Source organism: Xyrauchen texanus, chromosome 31 (genome assembly GCF_025860055.1).
Source record: "Xyrauchen texanus isolate HMW12.3.18 chromosome 31, RBS_HiC_50CHRs, whole genome shotgun sequence".
Taxonomy (NCBI): domain Eukaryota; kingdom Metazoa; phylum Chordata; class Actinopteri; order Cypriniformes; family Catostomidae; genus Xyrauchen; species Xyrauchen texanus.
The window spans coordinates 1,885,842-1,905,153 of record NC_068306.1 but is presented as its reverse complement, the minus strand read 5'-3'; the positions used below and the strand labels follow the sequence as shown (position 1 = coordinate 1,905,153).

The 19,312-nt window shown below is 39.7% G+C and overlaps 1 protein-coding gene across 1 annotated transcript; it reads right to left on the bottom strand.

Moving 5' to 3' along the window:
- Nucleotides 1-2,800: 2,800 nt before the first annotated feature.
- LOC127625009 (gastrula zinc finger protein XlCGF28.1-like) lies at nt 2,801-15,232 on the bottom strand. The gene is made up of 3 exons (XM_052100053.1): nt 15,194-15,232; nt 8,472-8,799; nt 2,801-5,919 (listed from the first exon to the last, which is right to left on the bottom strand). The coding sequence occupies exons 1-3, from the start codon at nt 15,203-15,205 to the stop codon at nt 5,003-5,005; spliced, it is 1,257 nt and encodes a 418-aa protein (XP_051956013.1). The 5' UTR covers nt 15,206-15,232; the 3' UTR covers nt 2,801-5,002.
- Nucleotides 15,233-19,312: the final 4,080 nt, after the last annotated feature.

Genomic DNA, 19,312 nt, shown 5'->3' with positions numbered 1-19,312 from the left:
TTTCTGAATTCTTCTTCTTTATATATTTTATGGCATTAGAGCGCCACCAACTGGACAGAAGGATGAAGTGCCGAATGGAAAGAAACGTTTAATAATAATAGTTTAATACTAAATTGTATTACTCATACAAAGGGTGCGTTTGATAGTTAAATTATTATTATTATTTTGATATACAAATAAAGCACTGTGCACTTTTATTTGTCCTGGACGATTACTAAGGAGATTTTGCAACTTGAGGTTATTTACACTATTGTTCTAATGTCAATTTTTTTTATGCTTAACATTTTCTGAATAAATTATCAAAACAATCGTTTAATCTAAAAAGATTAAATGATCCCTGCACTCCATTAGTAATGTTGTATAATCTTTATGCAGCAAATAAAACCCAAGAACTAATAAAGTATAAGCGAAGAAGTACTAGTTGTTTGTGGTCCATTTCAGAACTTTGGCTGAGGGGAATATAATGAATATATTAAGTGATGTTCATTTTTAAGGTGCTTTTTTGTAATTTGTGAGTGGTGGTGGTGTAGTGGGCTAAAGCACATAACTGGTAATCAGGAGGTTGCTGGTTTGATCCCCACAGTCACCACCATTGTGTCCTTGAGTAAGACACTTAACTCAAGATTGCTCCTGGGGGATTGTCCCTGTAATAAGTGCACCACTCAGAATTAATTGAAGCGTCATTCGAAAACTATAATTTATCAAAATGATGTGAATAATTCTTTGTCGTGAGTGCCTCTAGATGATGCGGAACAATTTTTGTCCAAATCGGAGAAACAATCTAGGAGTTTGAAAAAGTAGCTTTCCAAACATTTGAAAGTGGCCGATAGGAAGTTAGATAGATCATAACTAAATTGGCATCATTGTTTTCGGCATGAGCAACGAAATCTATCAATACCAGTCTCATTACAGTAGGCAAAATGAGTCAATAGCTATTAGCATTTATATAAATAGCATTATATATTTTGACCACAAGGTGGCGCTGTCCCAGAACTTTTTCAGTCCCTTCAGAGCATGGTGCCAAAACACATACTGAGTTTCATAACGATACGCCATGTTGTTGGAAAATACAGCATTTTATGATTAAATTCAAAATGACCGACATCCAAAATTGCTGACATAGGAAAATGTGGTATCCTTCAACTCAGTACGTAGCACTTGATCTAAAGAGACAATTTTTGCCACCATTGGTGTGTGAATGTGAATGTGTGTTTGAGACAGTGTAAAAGCACTTTGGTAACCTCTATGGTTAAAAAAGGCGCTATTTAAGTGGAGACCATTTACCATTTAATATTTCAGCAAGTGTTCAAATATTATTAGCCAAAAAAATTATAATTTTAATATCTCCGGACCTGTAGGGGGCAATGTGCCAAAATGCAGAAGGCAAGCTCAGGGCCTAACGTTAATGGCACTTACCACGTTTCGTCCCAATCCATCAAAGCGTTGCAGAGATACAGCCTCAAGTAAAATTTTGCTCATTCTTTGTCAAATTTGTTAAAGCGCCATTCGAAAAAACGGTAAGGTTTATACAAATTCTGTGAATTACTTTTTGTCGTGAGTGCCTCTAGGTGATACAGGCCAATTTTCGTGCAAATCAGACAAATAGTCTAGGAGTTCGAAAATGTTTTCAAAACATTTAAAAATTGCGGACAGGAAGTTTACTCGATCATGACATAATTGGTTTCATTGTTCTCGGTATGAACCACAAAATCTATCAAGACCAGACTCATGACAGTAGGCAAAAGGAGTCAATAGCTATTAGCATTTATATGAAATAAGATTATAATTTTTTACCACAAGGTGACGCTGTCCTGAAACTTTGAGTCCCTACAGATTATGGTGCCAAAGACACATACCGTGTATCGTAACGATACGCCAAGTTGTTCATAAAATACAGCATTTTATGTCTAAATTCAAAATGGCAGACGTCCAAAATATGTAGGACTCGCTGTGCCCTACTGAATCCAATGAGACCAATTTGATGATTTTATGACAAATTGTTCAGAAGTTATAAGCAAAAATTTTCTTTTTTCATATTTCGTGACCAGTAGGGGGCAGTGCAACAAAATGCTGCAGGTAACCTCAGAGCCTAATGGTGATGACGTACCAAGTTTCACCCCAATCACTCAAAGCGTTACGGAGATACAGTCTCAAGTTCAATTTTGCACGTTCTTTGTCGAATTCGTTGAAGCACCATTCGACAACTCTTTGTTGTGACTGCCTCTAGATGATGCAGACCAATTTCCATACAAATGGCCTAGGACGAGTTCGAAAAAGTAGATTTTTCAAATTTTCATGATGGAAAATGACGTCGAATTCGAATGGTCGTCAGCAATGGAATCAGAGGAAAAAATAATTGTGTTTCTAGGACTCACGGTTCAAAAGTTATTAACATAAACGTGAGTGCAAGTTTGAGCAGTTGGTGGCCCTAGAGGGTGTAGGGTATAGACGGCAAATTTGCTGTGGTAACACATGAGACTGTCCTCTATCTGTGTGCCAAATTTCATAACTTTCCCGCAAGCGGTTCTATGGGCTGCCATAGACTTAATAGCGGAAGTAGCAGAATAATAAATATAATAATAAAACTAACAGAAACAATAGGGGTCTTTGGCCCCTTCGGGGCTTGACTCCTAAATACAAGTGGAGAGCATCTATCTCCTCAAATCCTCCATCTTACACATCCTTCTCTTACACTCTCTGTGTGCTCTCTCAGGTGCAGCTGTATCACTTCCCATAATTACCGTAATCCCTGTAAGTGACCATTAAAACTATCTGGACAATTTGTGATCACAGAGGCAAGTGTTGCTAAAGATGCAACATCCAGTGAGTGTCGTGGAATATTGAAGATCCTTTTCCTCTCAGTAAGAAAACTCTCCAGGGTTCCAGATGTCAAAGATTAGACTTTATTGAACAAAGCCGAGATGCCATCTGATCATCTAGCATCTGAAATGACACTTCAGAATCATGCATCCTTTATACAGCTTCTGTTCCACCCCCTCTCTTTGAGTGATGGCCTCTTCATCCAATAAAATCATCTCATGCCCCCCTAGTGTCATCATCACAGTCTCCCTTCCAGCTGGTCATCCTGACCCAACTTGCTTCAATGATGGCAAAAGCATATTTCATTTTAAATGCATAAAACACACTGTAATCACTTCATATGGTTACATATTTTATATTAACTAACAATCATTACTTTCTGCATGAATTTGATTAGTATATGGAATTATTTCCCTTATTACAGTCATTAGTTACACACAATCCTGTAAGATGGGAAATGTGTGCACACCCACATACATTTGTTTCATCTCGTTTCTAGCACTAATTAACGCACATGGGTCCTCTGACTCTTTCAGACAGGTACCAGACAGTGCCTAATTTTGTTCTAATTAAAACATTTGATCATCCCTTTAGTATCAATACCCACATTTGTTCTGGGTCATTCACAGAAAGGCAGTAATTCTCCCTAGAGAAGTTAAGCTGCATTTTTCCACACATTTGCACTTTGATTATTAGACTGAGTAAATGATAATTAAATCAAGAACAGAAAGCAGAGACTGCAGTCGACACAGAATCATCAAAACTGGACAGTTAAAGACAGGAAAAAGACAGTCTAGTCTGATGAAACGCCATTTCTTCTGATATACACAAACGGTGTCCCATTTAAAAATCCTTATCGATCGACCACTAGCTGTGACTTGTTGGGCAATTTTTTTACATTAGATGAAGAGCAGTGGTATGGTGTCTCTCCAGTATGAATTCTCTCGTGTGTTTTCAGGTTTTGTGACTGAGTGTAACTCTTTTTATGCTGCGTTCACACCGGACGCAAATAGCGCGTCAAATTCGCGCCTACCGCGTCTAGTTATACGCTTGACCACTTTGAATCCATTCACGCATCAAGAGCAAAATTGACGCGCGTAAAAAACAAAAGTTTGAAGCGAAATTTACGCGCGTGACGCGCGTCGGAGGCGAAATCCGATGAAACTCCAGAGGCGAAACCCGTTGACGGCCATCTTTTTACAAGATGGCTGATGTTGATCGAGCATTCGTGGAGAGAGTCACCGCTCTGTATTTGCTCTGGAGAGCAGAACAGCGGCGTATGGGTCGTCGTCGCCGTACTTGGGCCGTACAGCGAGGGATGCGGGACATGCTGGAGAGGAGCCACTGCCAGGTCTGGGTCGGGTTGCGGCCAACAACTCCTCCAGAGAGGCACTCCGGGTGAGGGATGTCTTCATGGCACACTTCTCGACGGAGGGAGCAGTACCATGGCAGCCGACGGAGTAGCGTTTGAAGTCCTCCTCATGACTTCCCCACAACGGCTCTTTTAAGAGCCACCCACAAACCTATAAAGAGCTAAACTATCTAAAAATAGTCCATTATTATTATATTTTGTATTTTTTTTCCCAGGTTGTCAGCCCCAGTTCCAGGATGTCAGGTCCACAACATGCACATTTATTAAGTTGAGACTTTTTAAAAATGTCAGGTTTTCCATGGTAGTATATCAGGTTAAATTATTTATTTATTTTTGTTTTGATGATAAATGGAGCCAGCCTCCAAAAGTAATTAACCTGTCCTGTGTTTTTTCCTTATTCAACACTGTCCAGACACTAATGTTGGTTGTCTTTACATTACAATAATAATGAAAGATTCCGAGCGGGAGTTTACGTCACTTTACCTCCTGAGTGACAGCAGGCAGCTAGGCTCCTGATTGGTTAACGCGGCACGAATTGACGCCAAAGTTCAGATTTTTCAACTCGGGCGGCAGACGCGAATTCGCGTCAAACGCGTGAATGCACAAAATGCACCATTCGCGCGTAACGCACCAGACGCTCAATACGCGCGAATGAGGCGTATTCGCGTCTACCGCGCCGCGCTCTATGCCTCATTCGCGCCGCAGGAATTTTTTACGCGCGTAACGCGTCTTTGCATTGACTTAACATTGAAATCACTCGCGCCTGACGCGCTATTCGCGATCCGGTGTGAACGCAGCATTACAGTGTGATCACTTGTATGGTTTCTCTCCAGTATGAATTCTTTGGTGCTGTTTCAAGATGCCGGCTGTAATAAAGGACTTCCCACATTCAAAGCACATATGAGCCCCCACACTGGTATGAATATTCTGGTGCTTTTTCAAATAGGACACGTGTGCAAAACTCTTTCCACAAAATGAACACGTGTAAGGCTTCTCATTTGTGTGAGTTTTCAGATGTTGTTTTAGGGACTGTGCCAGAACAAATCTTTTATCACACTTATCACATTCAAATAACTTTTCTCCAGAGTGATAAAAGAGATGACACTTGAAATGTCCTCCATCTGCAAAACTCTTTCCACACTGATGGCACATGTAAGGTTTCTCTCCAGTATGAATTCTCATGTGTTTCTTAAGATAGCTTTTACGTGCAAAACTCTTCCCACACTGATGGCACGTGTAAGGTTTCTCTCCAGTATGAACACTCATGTGTTTATCAAGATGGCTTTTACGTGTGAAACACTTTCCACACTGATGGCACGTGTGAGGTCTCTCTCCAGTATGAACTCTCATGTGTTTATCAAGATTGCTTTTACATCTGAAACTCTTTCCACACTGACGGCACGTGTAAGGTCTCTCTCCAGAATGAACACTCATGTGTTTATTAAGATGGCTTTTACATGCGAAAGTTTTCCCACACTGATGGCACGTGAAAGGTCTCTCTCCAGTATGAATTCTCATGTGTACATCAAGATTGCTTTTACATGTGAAACTCGTTCCACACTGAGAGCAGGTGAAAGATTTCTTGGCTGCTCTTCTTCGAGTCTTTTTGGGTGAGAAATTCTTTTCAGTGTTTGAGCCACTCAAAGATTTTTCTCCAGTTATAAAATCATGCTGTTCGTCCTCCACGTCACTCAGTTTTTCACGTTCCTCTCTCACTTCCATCAGATCTACAATGAACACAATAAATGAAAAAATATATAAAATAAACAAATAAATTCAGAAGGACAATAAAGTTTTCAATCAGTCAATAAATTTCTGACCCACTGGAATTGTAATATAGTCAATTAAAAGTGAAACAATCAGTCTGTAATCAATTGTTGGAAAAATTACTCATATCATGCACAAAGTAGATGTTCTAAACGACTTGCCAAAACTATAGTTTACTAATACTAGGTGGAGTGGTTAAAATATTAGTTTAAATGACTTCAACCTAAGTGTATGTAAACTTCTGACTTCAACTAATATATATATATATATATATATATACATACACACAGTGCATCCGGAAAATATTCATAGCACTTCTCTTTTTCAACATTTTGTTATGTTACAACCTTATTCCATTTTCTTCAAAATTTTACAAACAATACCCAATAATGACAACGTGAAAGTTTGTTTGAAATCTTTGCAAATTTATAAAAAATTTAAAAAAAAGACCAATCAATACTTTGAGGCACCTTTGGCACCAATTACAGCCTCAAGTCTTTTTGTGTATGATGCTACAAACTTGGCACACCTATTTTTGGGCAGTTTCTCCCATTCTTCTTTGCAGGACCTCTCAAGCTCCATCAGGTTGGATGGGGAGCATCGGTACACAACCATTTTCAGATCTCTACAGAGATGTTCAATGGGTTCAAGTCTGGGCTCTGGCTGGGCCACTCAAGGACATTCACAGAGTTGTCCCGTAGCCACTCCTTTGTTATCTTGGCTGTGTGCTTAGGGTAATTGTCCTGTTGGAAGATGAACCTTCACCCCAGTCTGAGGTCCAGAGCGCTCTGGAGCAGGTTTTCATCAAGGATGTCTCTGTACATTGCTGCATTCATCTTTCCCTCGATCCTGACTAGTCTCCCAGTTCCTGCCGCTGAAGAAAATCCCCACAACATGATGCTGCCACCACCAGGCATGGTATTGGTGATAAGCGGTGCCTGGTTTCCTCCAGACATTACGCTTGCCATTCAGGTCAAAGAGTTCACCTTTTGTTTCTCATGGTCTGAGAGTTCTTCAGGTGCCTTTTGGCAAACTCAAGATGGCTGTCATGTGCAGTTTACTGAGGAGTGGCTTCCGTCTGCCCACTCTACCATACAGGCCTGATTGTTGGAGCGCTGCAGAGATGGTTCTTCTTCTGGAAGGTTCTCCTCTCTCCACAGAGAAACACTGGTGCTCTGTCAGAGTGACCATCGGGTTCTTTGTCACCTCCCTGACTAAGGCCCTTCTCCCCCAATCCCTCAGTTTGGTCGGGCGGCCAACTCTAGGAAGAGTCCTGGTGGTTCCAAACTTCTTCCATTTACGGATGATGGAGGCCACTGCGCTCATTGGGACCTTCAATGCTGCAAACATTTTTCTGTTCCCTTCCCCAGATCTGTGCCTCGATACAATCCTGTCTTGGAGGTCTACAGACAATTCCTTAGATTTCATGGCTTGGTTTGTGCTCTGACATGCACTGTTAACTGTGGGACCTTATATAGACAGGTGTGTGCCTTTCCAAATCATGTCCAATCAACTCAATTTACCACAGGTGGACTCCAATCAAGTTGTAGAAACATCTCATGGATGATCAGTGGAAACAGGATGCACCTGAGCTCAATTTTGAGTGTCATGGCAAAGGCTGTGAATACTTATGTAAATGTGATTTTTTTGGTTTTTATTTGTAATAAATTTGCAAAGATTTCAAACAAACTTCTTTCACTTTGTCATTATGGGGTATTGTTTGTAGAATTTTGAGGAAAATAATTAATTTAATCAATTTTGGAATAAGGCTGTAACATAACAAAATTTGGATTTTGCTGTTTCGGAAGGAAATTGGTTCTTTAATTCACCAAAGTGGCATTCAACTGATCACAAAGTATAGTCAGGACAATACTGATGTAAAAAACAGCACCATCACTATTTGAAAAAGTAATATTTTATCAAACCTAGCAGCCATCACTCCAACATCTTATCCTTGAGTAATCATGCTAAATTGCTAATTTGGTTCTAGAAAATCACTTGCCATTATATCAAACACAGATTAAAGCTATTTGGTTTGTTAAATGAAGCTTAACATTGTCTTTGTCAAAAATGGCAAAAAAGAAACAGCTTCCTCTAGAAACTCGTCAGTCAATCATTGTTTTGAGCAATGAAGTCTATACAATGCTTGAAATTGCCCAAAAACTGTAGATTTCATGCAAAGCTGTTCAACACAGTTTTCAAAGACAAAGGACAACTAGCTCTAACAAAGACAGAATGAGATGTGGAAGACCAGATGAACAACTAAACAAGAGGATAAGTACATCAGAGTCTCTAGTTTGAGAAATAGTCGCCTCACATTTCCTCAGCTGACAGCTTCATTGAATTCTACCTGCTAAACACCAGTTTCATGTACAAAAGTAAAGAGAAGACCCAGGGTTGCAGGTAACTTTTTAGTTTGACATGTGATTGATAAAATTGTCTTTCTTGTATCAAACTCAGACATAAAGTGGATTGTCATGAAAATGTAACAACATTAAAGAAAGAAACATACCAGCAGGAATAAAATCATCATCATCTTCATCAGTCTGTCGTTCCTCTGTGGTTTCTTCTTCTTTAATCTCCTCCTGCTTCACTTCAATCTTCACTGGTGTCTGCAGCAGCTTCTGTTCATCATCATCACTCTGTTGTTCCTCTGTTGTGTTTTCATCTTCATCACTCTGTTGTTCTTCTGTTGTGTTTTCATCTTCATCACCCTGTTGTTCTTCTGTTGTGATTTCCTTTTTTATCTCCTCCTGTTTCACTTCAATCTTCACTGGTGTCTGCAGCATCTGCTGTTCTCCAGAATGAATCACATCCACCTGCTCTCTCATGATGAACACCTGAACACAAAAACATCATCATTATAATGGACTGACATTCATCAAACTCTAAAACATTATTATATACACAAGAACAGATCTGTTAGAAACGCTATAAATATAAATGTGTTTGTTTTTTCTTCCTGACTGCAGGAATATTATAACAGGTTTTATATATATATATATATATATATATATATATATATATATATGGGAGAGAAATACTAGTTTTTGGGTGAACTTTCCCTTTAATTTTTCCAGGCCATTTTGTCAACTTTAAACTGGTGAACATTGACATGAATTCCTAAAAGGAAAGTTCAACCTGTCAAATTCTGTCAACATTTGTCTTTGGCAGTTGCGTTTTCCTCTCTAATGTGTGTTTCTCAGATTAAGCAGTTAGTTATTTAAATGCTTTGTCAGAAAAGATGTTCAACTTGTAAATGTGTCTTGAGATCCTCGCGTTCAGTCCCAGTCTGTTGTATAAGATCTGTTTGAACAGCCCCTGTTTTGGGCTCATAGTCTGAGCCGCTTCACCACTGAGTTCAGCCGAATACCACTGATATCTGGGAATATTACTACTCTACATACAACTGTACTGAATAAAAAACATTGTGGTATTTTGCTGTTATTATGAAGCTTGAGTCTGGAGTAGCAGGAATCAGTGCAAGTGTTACATCATGTGTACTGTCTTTGGTGTAAGCACCGTCTAGTGGTCCGAAGAAGTTGTACTTGGAACCGCCATATCCTGCCAGAGATAGGAGGCAGGGACGAGGAGCCTACCCCCATGCAGGACAGGATGCAATGGTGGAGTTTGCAGCGTTAGCACATTGAAACAGACTTGTGAGCAGACTTATAAAGCGATGGCTGACATGTCTCGACTGCATGCATGTGTTTTCTCCACTGTGTTTTAAACAGATAATTGCATCAATCCCAAACATCTGCTAAGAAACCCTATCCTTCCACATCAATCTCAAACCCTTGCCACTCAAGAACTTATTGCTTCCTGCATTGCATGTCACATGATTACAATAGGTTCTTCCATCAGCAGTGAGGGATTCACATGTGATAAATGTAAGGTATTAGTCAGGACGGAGAAGGTTAATGAGTTCGAGACATGCATCCGAGCACTAGTGGAGGTCAGTGAGAAAGAGAAGCCGGTAGATACAGTTTTGAATGCGGGTAGTATAGCGAGCAACATACACACTTTGGTTCCGACAATAGAGCCCCTGCAGCAGGTTATTTTGGTGATGTCTCGGCGACATGCTCAGCAAAGTGACACTACTCTCCCCTTCCTGTAAGAATTTCAAATTGATTCTCTCCACTCAGTGTTGCTCCCACTGAGAATCGTGTTGAAAGAGCCTTAATAACTGGTGATTCTATTGTAAGGAACGTGGAGGAAGATTAGTCACTGCCACTGGATGGCTGAATGTCTGAGTGGTGTCCGGAGAATAGCATAGGATTTATAGACAATTGGAAACATTTTTGGGGTAGACCTGACCTGCTAAAGAGATACGGCCTCAATCCCTCCAGGGAAGATAACGATCTCTTATGTAGTAATTTGGCTCATAGTCACTTTTCTCACTTCCTCACGATAGCCCATTCCATCATTTCCAGGAGTTTCATCTACTATGTCCCTACGCCAGCTTACTTCCCATCCCCTGCATGCATCTCTTAGACCTTCTGAAGTACTATGTCCTTCACTCCTGCCCCTTTTAGATTCCGCTAAAACTCATGCAGAAAGACTCACCCAGTCATGCTCATTTTTCCCTTTTTCTCAAACAGTCCAAAACAGATCACACAGGGTGCAGTCATAGCATAATAATATCTACTATCTCCAGCTCCTCCTGCCACTATACCTCCTTGGTTATATATCTTCAAACTTGTTTGCATATTGCATCTGACCCCTTAAATATTGCGGTCTCCTCCCCTAGTCTCTCAGGGTACTTATTCAGAATGGGTGTGGTCACAACCGCTGCTCATTAAGGACTATAAGAATCCACAATCAAGACACTTGGCTGCTGGCCTTCCTCATTATAACAGAAATATATTCGATCCAACACTCAAATCATCACACACACGCAACTCTCCATCAGCCGTAAGTTTCATTCCTCTCTGGTGGCGGCCTGGAACACTCACTACTTCATCCACACAAGCATGTCTATCCTCCAGCAAAGATATTTTATAATTATATCCACCCTCCTCACCAGGGCTTCCATAATCCCAAGCATGGTTTTCATAAGTACTGCACAGCCTAGCTAGCCCTATCAAAGGGCTTATAAGCAAATGCTTTTAAGATATTCCACATACAACATCTGCCCTTGTCGGAAGTCTCATTATCAAACATTCTTTATCTTTCAACAATGGGCATTGTACAACAATGTCACCCTTATCGTGGGGCTTTAGGCTACATTATTCATCTTTTGGCAAAGGTATTCCACAAACAACATCTGTCTTCCCCAAAGGGCTCTTTATCAAATGTTGTTTATCTTTCAACAAAGGGTATTAATCAATATTGTCGCCCTTACCATGGGGTTTTATGCTACATTATTCACTTCTGGCAAAGATATTCCACAAACAACATCTGTCCTCATCAGATGGCTCATAATCAAATGCTGTTTAATAGGGCTGGGACAACGCGTCGACGTCATCGAAGACATCGACACAAAAAATACGTCGACGCAAAATATGCGCATCGATTCGTCGGACCCAAAACAAAGATGGCGGCGCCGGCAAGTAGTAGCAACACGTGGCTCCTCAGACTATCAGAAGTGCAAGGCGGCATGCACTCGTTCCTCTAAAGTATGGGAATTCTTTAATTTAAAAGGAAACAATTCCGTGATATGTCGTCTTTGCAAAATGGAGATGGCCTTCCATTCTAGCACCACGGCAATGCACCAGCACCTTAAGAGGCGCCACCCGGTTGCAGCTGCAAATGACAGAGCACCGTAAGTTTTTTTTCAACTCTCCACTTTGCACTCGATGTTGGAGTAGGCTATAATACGTTGTCGACACCTAAAGTTTTCACTTATAGCTATTAATAATGCGCTTATAGCTATGAATGTCGTGAAAAATACATAGAGGACACTGACAACGCGCTGACAGACAGGACCAAGCAGGTAACATTTAATAAAGTCTCAACTTTCAAATTTGGTCATTCAAAGAAAATTAAACCATAAATAGGCCTACTATTTTGTGGCTCTTTAATGTGTCGTGACAGATTGCCCCAGTTAAAGCTGCTTGTGAACCGATCATCTTTTCCTTGGTTAATTTATAGCATCAAATAGGCTAAACATGAATGTAGCCTGCATCAGAAGGACTGTTGTTTTAACCGTGGAAAGATGTCAGTACAGTAGCCTACAATCCATTATTCAAATTCAAATTCACCGACATTAATCTTCTCTCTCCTGACTACTTTGTCGGACAAAAATGGAGTATTATGATTGATTGATCAGATCACCAGTCAATCAAACTCCCGGCAAATGTTTTTTTTTAAACATTTTATACACCCCCACCCCCGATGAAACCGGTATTACCGGTGTTGTCACAAGTCGATTAATCGAATCGAAATCAAATCGGACTGGAAAAAAACGAATCGTTAGATTAATCGATGCATCGAAAAAATAATCGCTAGATTAATCGTTTAAAAAATAATCGTTTATCCCAGCCCTACTGTTTAACTTTCAACAAAGGGTATTAAACAAACAACGTCACCCTTATCATGGGCTTTATACTACATGGTTCACTATTGGCAAAAAACAAATCCCACATACTATGTATTCCACTAACAACATATTCCCTCATTGAGGGCTCATTACACAATGTATATCTTCCAACAAAGGGTACTGCACAGCGTCGCCCTCATCGCAGAGCTTCACACTATGTCCTTCATCCCCTAGCAAAGATATTGCACAAGAAACATATTGCACAAGCAACAGTCACCCTCGGAGGGTTCACAATCAAACACCATCCACATCGTTTATCAATCGCCCTTTAGTCAGGGAAAGCCCTAGTAACTACTAGTTAGTTTGTAACCAAGCCAGTGCTTAACATGGTTGCACCACCTGTTCTTAAGGTAAGACTTAACTAGTAGGTCGTAATCTTTCCATAAAGTAATGCATAGTTGCATAATATGATGTTTACCTGTATTGATCCAATAAAGAGCCTTCTAATTTGTACACTAAAGTTTTAAAAAGCTGCTAATTTCAGTTTGATAATGTTACGGTTGCTGTAATGAACGATATCCCCATTAAAATATGATACGTAATTCCAGACACATTCTGCGATAAACGGTGATAACTCTTTAATGGCTTAGAATCTATTTTCCAAAATATTATTACTGTAAAACATGGAAAGCTAATAATATTCTCCAAGCTTGTTTTCATAATTTTCAATCGATATTATGAGTTATATGTGAGTTACCCCGGTAAGATGTCTTCCTGTCCCAGAGGCAAGTAAGGGACCGTGGTGAAAGTGCAATTCTTTATAATTTTTTTTGTATTAGCTTGGTGTGTGAACTGCATGTCCAATATAAACCTTTTTGTAATAGCTTTTTTGTTAAAGGAGATAGAGACACGAAATCAACATCATTCAATAGAGTAAGACAGTGCACAACTTTTACTGTCCATTCATTTTACCTCTAGTGGCTGAATAGGGAACTGCACGGCCAAAATGTACTTTCTTTTTGTAATAGCTGTTTTTACACATAAAGGTACGAAACCAACTTCATTCAATAGAGGACAGTGCACAACTTTCACAACCATTCGTTTTCACCCGTAGTGGATGAGTAGGGAACTGCACAACCAAAATCACCTTTCTTTTTGTCATAGCATTTTTTGTTGAAAAACAGAGGCATGAAACCAACGTCATGAACCTGTCCATTCTGAGTCAGACAGTGAGTAGAAAGAAGAGGATGAGATTAACTAATGACCACACAGGAAATCAATGTATAACAGAATAGTCCGTTTGAGCTAATATCATAGAACAGGACACAAACCCATGTGTTTGGACCAATGCATCCATCAGGACATTTTTGACCACAAATGGAACATAATTTGATAATTAGTGATGGTGGTGGCGTAGTGGCTAAAGCACAGGGCTGTTAATCAGAGGGTCCCTGGTTCGAACCCCACTGCCACCACCATTGTGCCCTTGAGCAAGGCACTTAACTCCAGGTTGTTCCGGGGGGATTGTCCCTGTAATAATTGCACTGTAAGTCACTTTGGATAAAAGCATCTGCCAAATGCATAAATGTAAATTTAAATTAAACAAATTTAAATTTTGGGCGTGCAGTTCCCTATTCAACCACTGGGAGTAAAAATGTATGGTTGAGTGTTGGTGTTTCATTATCACATAATGGAATAATAAAAAAAAATAATTACATTTTGGGCATGCAGTTCCCAATTCAATCACTAGGGATGAAACGAATGTTTGAGAAAGTTGTGCACTGTCCTACTCTATTGAATGATGATGGTTTTGTGCCTCTACAGGGCTCGACAATAAGGACTGCCCGATGGCCCGGGGCCAGTGTGAGAGAGGTTCGGGCCAGTTGCTAGAACTGTCACTTGCCCGATTGGGCCAGCGCTGCATTTATAACATTAGTGTTAGCAGACAACGAGCGAGAGAGCTCAAAAATGTTTGGAGTGAACAAAGTCTTCTAACTGAGCACAGATTTTTGCATATTTGTTTGTTTTTGAGTAGTTTATGGGCAATAGAAACATTTTATTTATTGTAAATTATTTGTTTGAGGGATGGCTCTTTAAAAAAAATGCATTAACCAAAAATTAAGAAATGGGCTCCTTAGTGAAAAAAGGTTCCAGACCCCTGCTCTATCCCCTTTAACAAAAACGCTATTACAAAAAGAAGGTTCATATTGGATTTGGAATTGCACATTCACCACGGTCCCTTACTTGCCGCTGGGACAGGAAGACATCTTACCGGGGTAACTCACATTGCGATGGCTTTTGCAGGCAAATGCTCATAATATCGATTGAAAATTATGAAAACAAGCTTTGAGAATATTATAAGCTTTCCATGTTTTACAGTAATAATATTTTGGAAAATAGATTCTAAGCCGTTTATCGCAGAATGTGTCTGGAATATCAAAAATCAAACTAACTTAACCTTACCGAGGCTGCCGTAAATATTTAGTTTATCCGTAAGGTTTCTAATCCTACCGAAGTTTAATGATGCAACGCTCAAATATTTAGTAGTGTGTAAATTGTGACTCAGTGCCCATTTACGACACAACTAGACTAAATTGCAACGCACGTATAACTGATGCAACCGACCCCTCTAAACTGTTTTTACTGTTTCTCTCACCTCGTGCATGTCACCAAATAACAAAACCATCTAAAACACCAAATAGATTCAAAAACATCAAACGTCATTAATAATGTAAAACACATTGAATACTTACCGAACTGAGCATCCAAATTATCAACTCCTCCTCTTCTTCTTCTTCTGGTGTTTTCTGTCGGTGTATGAAACAACTTCCGGTGAATTTCCGCCTCCTGCTGGACTGGAGTGAATGAAACACCGACATCTGATTAATCAGTCCTGCTGTTGTTCAATTTAAAAATACATTTTGTGGCATTATACAAGAAAATCTGAAGTGACCAGACTTATATTTCCATTGAAATTTCATAAATGTTTCTATAATTTGAAATCTTTCTCTTATAAAGCAGCACACATTCAGACATCTCTTGGAAACCAAAACGTTTAAAAGAATAGGTCACCCCAAAATGAAAATCACCCTCATGTTGTTCCAAACCTGTTTGTCTTTCTTCTGTTGAATACAAAAAACAAACTTTTATCATTGCAACATATTTTCATAATATTAGTTCAAAGTGCACCAAGTCATTATTTCCTCATTAATATAGTTGTACACTTTAAGAAATGAATAGTAATTTTGAAACATATGTAGGCAATCATGACCACGCATATTAAAATGAAGACTCCAGTTATATCTGTGACCTTATAAAAGCTGTTTTATTCTACATGGAGAGGGTCCACACATGGGGGCTGCCATGTTAGATTCACATGACCAGCTGAATACTACTCCCTAAATCTCAGTAACCATCCTGTTATTTGACACTTGCGCTCACTGATTAAAGTAATCATGGCTGACTGTGAATTGTGCATTTTTACATTGGCATCAGTAACTGAAAACGATTGTGCTGCATCCAGGCCACTAGGTGTCAGTGTAAGTGTAAGACGATATGAACAAGAACTTAAAATATACCTTCAAAAAGAGACCGTTGCATTAATACAAAATTAATCATAATTCAATGATCATAATACAGTTAATCTTTTCACAACTGTTAATTTGTTATGCAAGCCGGGGACTCTATTTGCAAGGCACGTCGGGAGAAGAAATTCATCGTCAACTGTCCAACATCTCAGTGATGCTGACAAAGTTTGTTGCTGACTTAGAGGATCTCGCTGCAATACGTCAATCGATTACAGCAATGTAAACAAAATTCTCTGAGTTGGTCACAAGAGTGGCAGATGTTGAGAAATGGATCGATTATCTGGAGTCATCGGAGATGGAATTATCTACTAATCCACCTGTGACCAAAGTTGATTTGGAACATGTGTTTGAAAAGCTTGAAGATCTTGAGAATAGAAATCGCAGGAATAACATCCAAATTGTTGGAATTCCTGAGAGCGAGGAGATCTTTTGCCAAATTTCTGAGATCATCCAATAAAGATCTTGTGATGAGCCAGGTGAGGAGCAAAGGAATGCTTTCTTGGAAGAATCACAATATTTTCAGAAATTATTCTGATAATAAGAAACACAATATTTGTTCCTGGACTTTGCGAATTTGACAAAAATGGTAAATGGTCTGAACAGATATTGTGCCTTTTTAACCTTAACGGTATTCAAAGCGCTTTACACTGTGACTCATTCACCCATTCACACACCAATGGCGGCAGAGCTGCCATGCAAGGTGCTAGCCTGCCATTGGGAGCATCTTGGGGTTCAGTGTGTTGCCCAAGGACACTTCGGCATGTGGAATCGTGTGGGCCAAAAAAGGACACTCAACAGAGGCTGCCCTCTTGAAGTATTGCTGGATTCCTCTGTGCCATTCCTATTGTTTCTATTCAGGCACCTTGCAAGTGGGTAAAGTAGCGCCAGATCTACTTCTACAACTCTTGTCAGTTGTTGAAACCCTGTGACTGGCAAGAACTAACTCCAAATCATCCATCCTCATCCTCCTTGACTTGCCTGCTGCCTTCGACACCGTGAACCACAAGATCCTGTGGTCACATCCTGTCCACGCTCTCTGACCTGGTCATCACAGGAACTGCGCTTGGATATTTGAGCCATATCACACTGGAAGATCATTCAAGGTTTTCTGGAGAGGAGATGTGTCCAAGATACAGAAGCTGACCACTGGGCTTACTCAGGAATCAGTGCCCAGTTGCATAAAGAACCTTACATTTTTCCCTTAAGTGTAACACTAATAACATAGCATTATTTCCCCTTAACTAAGGCATTGACTTGAGGGTGTTGCATATAATTCCTTAGACACTTCTCTTAGGTAAAGGGTTTTACTACAGTGAGACTGTAGTACTACTGTTACCATGGATACGTTCCTCATGTCCCTATCACTGATCTGTAATTTAGACATTTGAGCAATTTTAACACAAATAATACTTTAACCTTTAATTGTTTTTTTTTTATTTTCATTTTTAGAGACTAATACATTTTCTCAGTATCGTTATTGATGTGTAAATTATTGTCCGAACTCTTCCAAATTAGCGCATAAACAGCATAGTCTCATGGCACCTGCTACGTTTCTCAGGGTTGATTATGCACCAATTACAGTCGTTTGTGATTACTGCCTATTACTCCATAAATATTTTTAAAACAAACTCTCTGGAGGTTACATGGGCAGATTTTTATTTGTTTCTCAGGCACAATAATCAAAATGTATAGATTAAAAAATTATGTGTACTAATTTTTTCTGTGTGAATTAATTAACTAGTTTATCATATGGAGCAATTCTTGGAGGATTCTGGTTTTAAGGCCGGGGAGTGTCCACTTCAGGAAAACACTTTGATAGTGAGCAGTGAGGTCAATTTGAAGTGTCTGATGTGATATTAGATTGACTTTCATCATGTTAGCAATTCCCCATAGTAATCCTGCATTTGTTTATATTATCGCTAAGAAGTTCTCCCCATCACAAAGATTTGCTTTGGCATGATGTTCTCTTCAACTGATTCTATAAACTTTGCCACTTAAGGTGACTTTTTATTACCCTTAATGTTTTACTTAAGGAAAAAAAAATACATATTTAAGGGAATTGTAGGAGATTATGACATTTTACCTATAAAGATCTGCCTTAATCTCTCATTCTCCACTCGGTTGAGACATCAAGGATAAGCACACAAACACACCATTTTGAGTAAAAACAGATAAATAAATATCTAAACCAAAACCAACCAAGCTACTGTACAGCGTCACACGTACCGAGGCATTTGGGCCCTCACGGCAACACTGTGTAACAGCTTCTTTCCCCAAGCCATCAGACTCCTCAATACTCAGAGACTGGACTGACACACACACCTGTACACCATCCAACTGTCGCACATGTCCACAATTGCACTTTAATTCATTGTGTTACTGCACCTCAATAACTGCTATGCCCATAGAACACTATTTCATAGTATGTTATGTTTACATTTGGCATTTTCAGTAAGTGTACTCTCACTTTCTCTTACTGTGTCTATTGTCCTGTTCCTTTAGTTATTATTGTACTGTCCCGTACTTTTTGTACACGTTTGCACATGCACTTCATGTAGAAATGTTGCTTAGTCTGTGTAGTCTCATGTGGTTCTGTGTTTGTCCTATGTTGTTTTATGTAGCACCATGTTCCTGGAGGAATTGTTTTTTTCGCCTTTTCCTCTCCTCTCTTTTCTACCAACGCATTGCCAGGTCATGCAATGTTGTAGGCGTTCTTCGAAAGGATCAACTCCCTAATCAGTCATGATTCCACTCTTATTATTCACTGCTGACCTCCTAATCATCCCGCGACCAATCATATCTTGTTCCGCTTCATCGGGGGTATTATAAGTCCTTGTCCCATCAATCCAATGAATGCAAATTTTCGTAAAGGGCATCTGGAACCATACCTTTTCTTTCTCCCACTGTAAGTTTTTGCATTATCTCTGTCGTGGTCAAATGATACCCGATTACCTGCACCTGTATCCGCTTTCGCCAGGCCTGTTTCAGGACAGTCTCTTCACTGTGAATTGGAGGAAATTCACAATGACAGATCACGGTGGCGAGTTTGGCTTTTGGAACAAGGCTGTGTGTGCTCGTTGGATTTGGAGATCGATTAGCGCTTCTTCAGAGCACTTCCACAAACTGAAAGACTGAACTGTCATCCTCCACGCCCTCCGGGATTTTGTAGATTTGAATGTTGTTTCTACGTGATCTTGATTCAAGGTCGGTCAGCTTCTCTTGCATTTCTCTGTTCTTTCTGATTGATTTGAACAGTGCAGTGTTTGCTTCGATAGACCAAGTCTG

Coding starts and splice junctions, on each gene's coding strand:
- LOC127625009 (XM_052100053.1), bottom strand. Junction 5,920..8,471: donor TGATGATTTTATTCCTGCTG/GTATGTTTCTTT, acceptor TGTTCATTGTAG/ATCTGATGGAAGTGAGAGAG.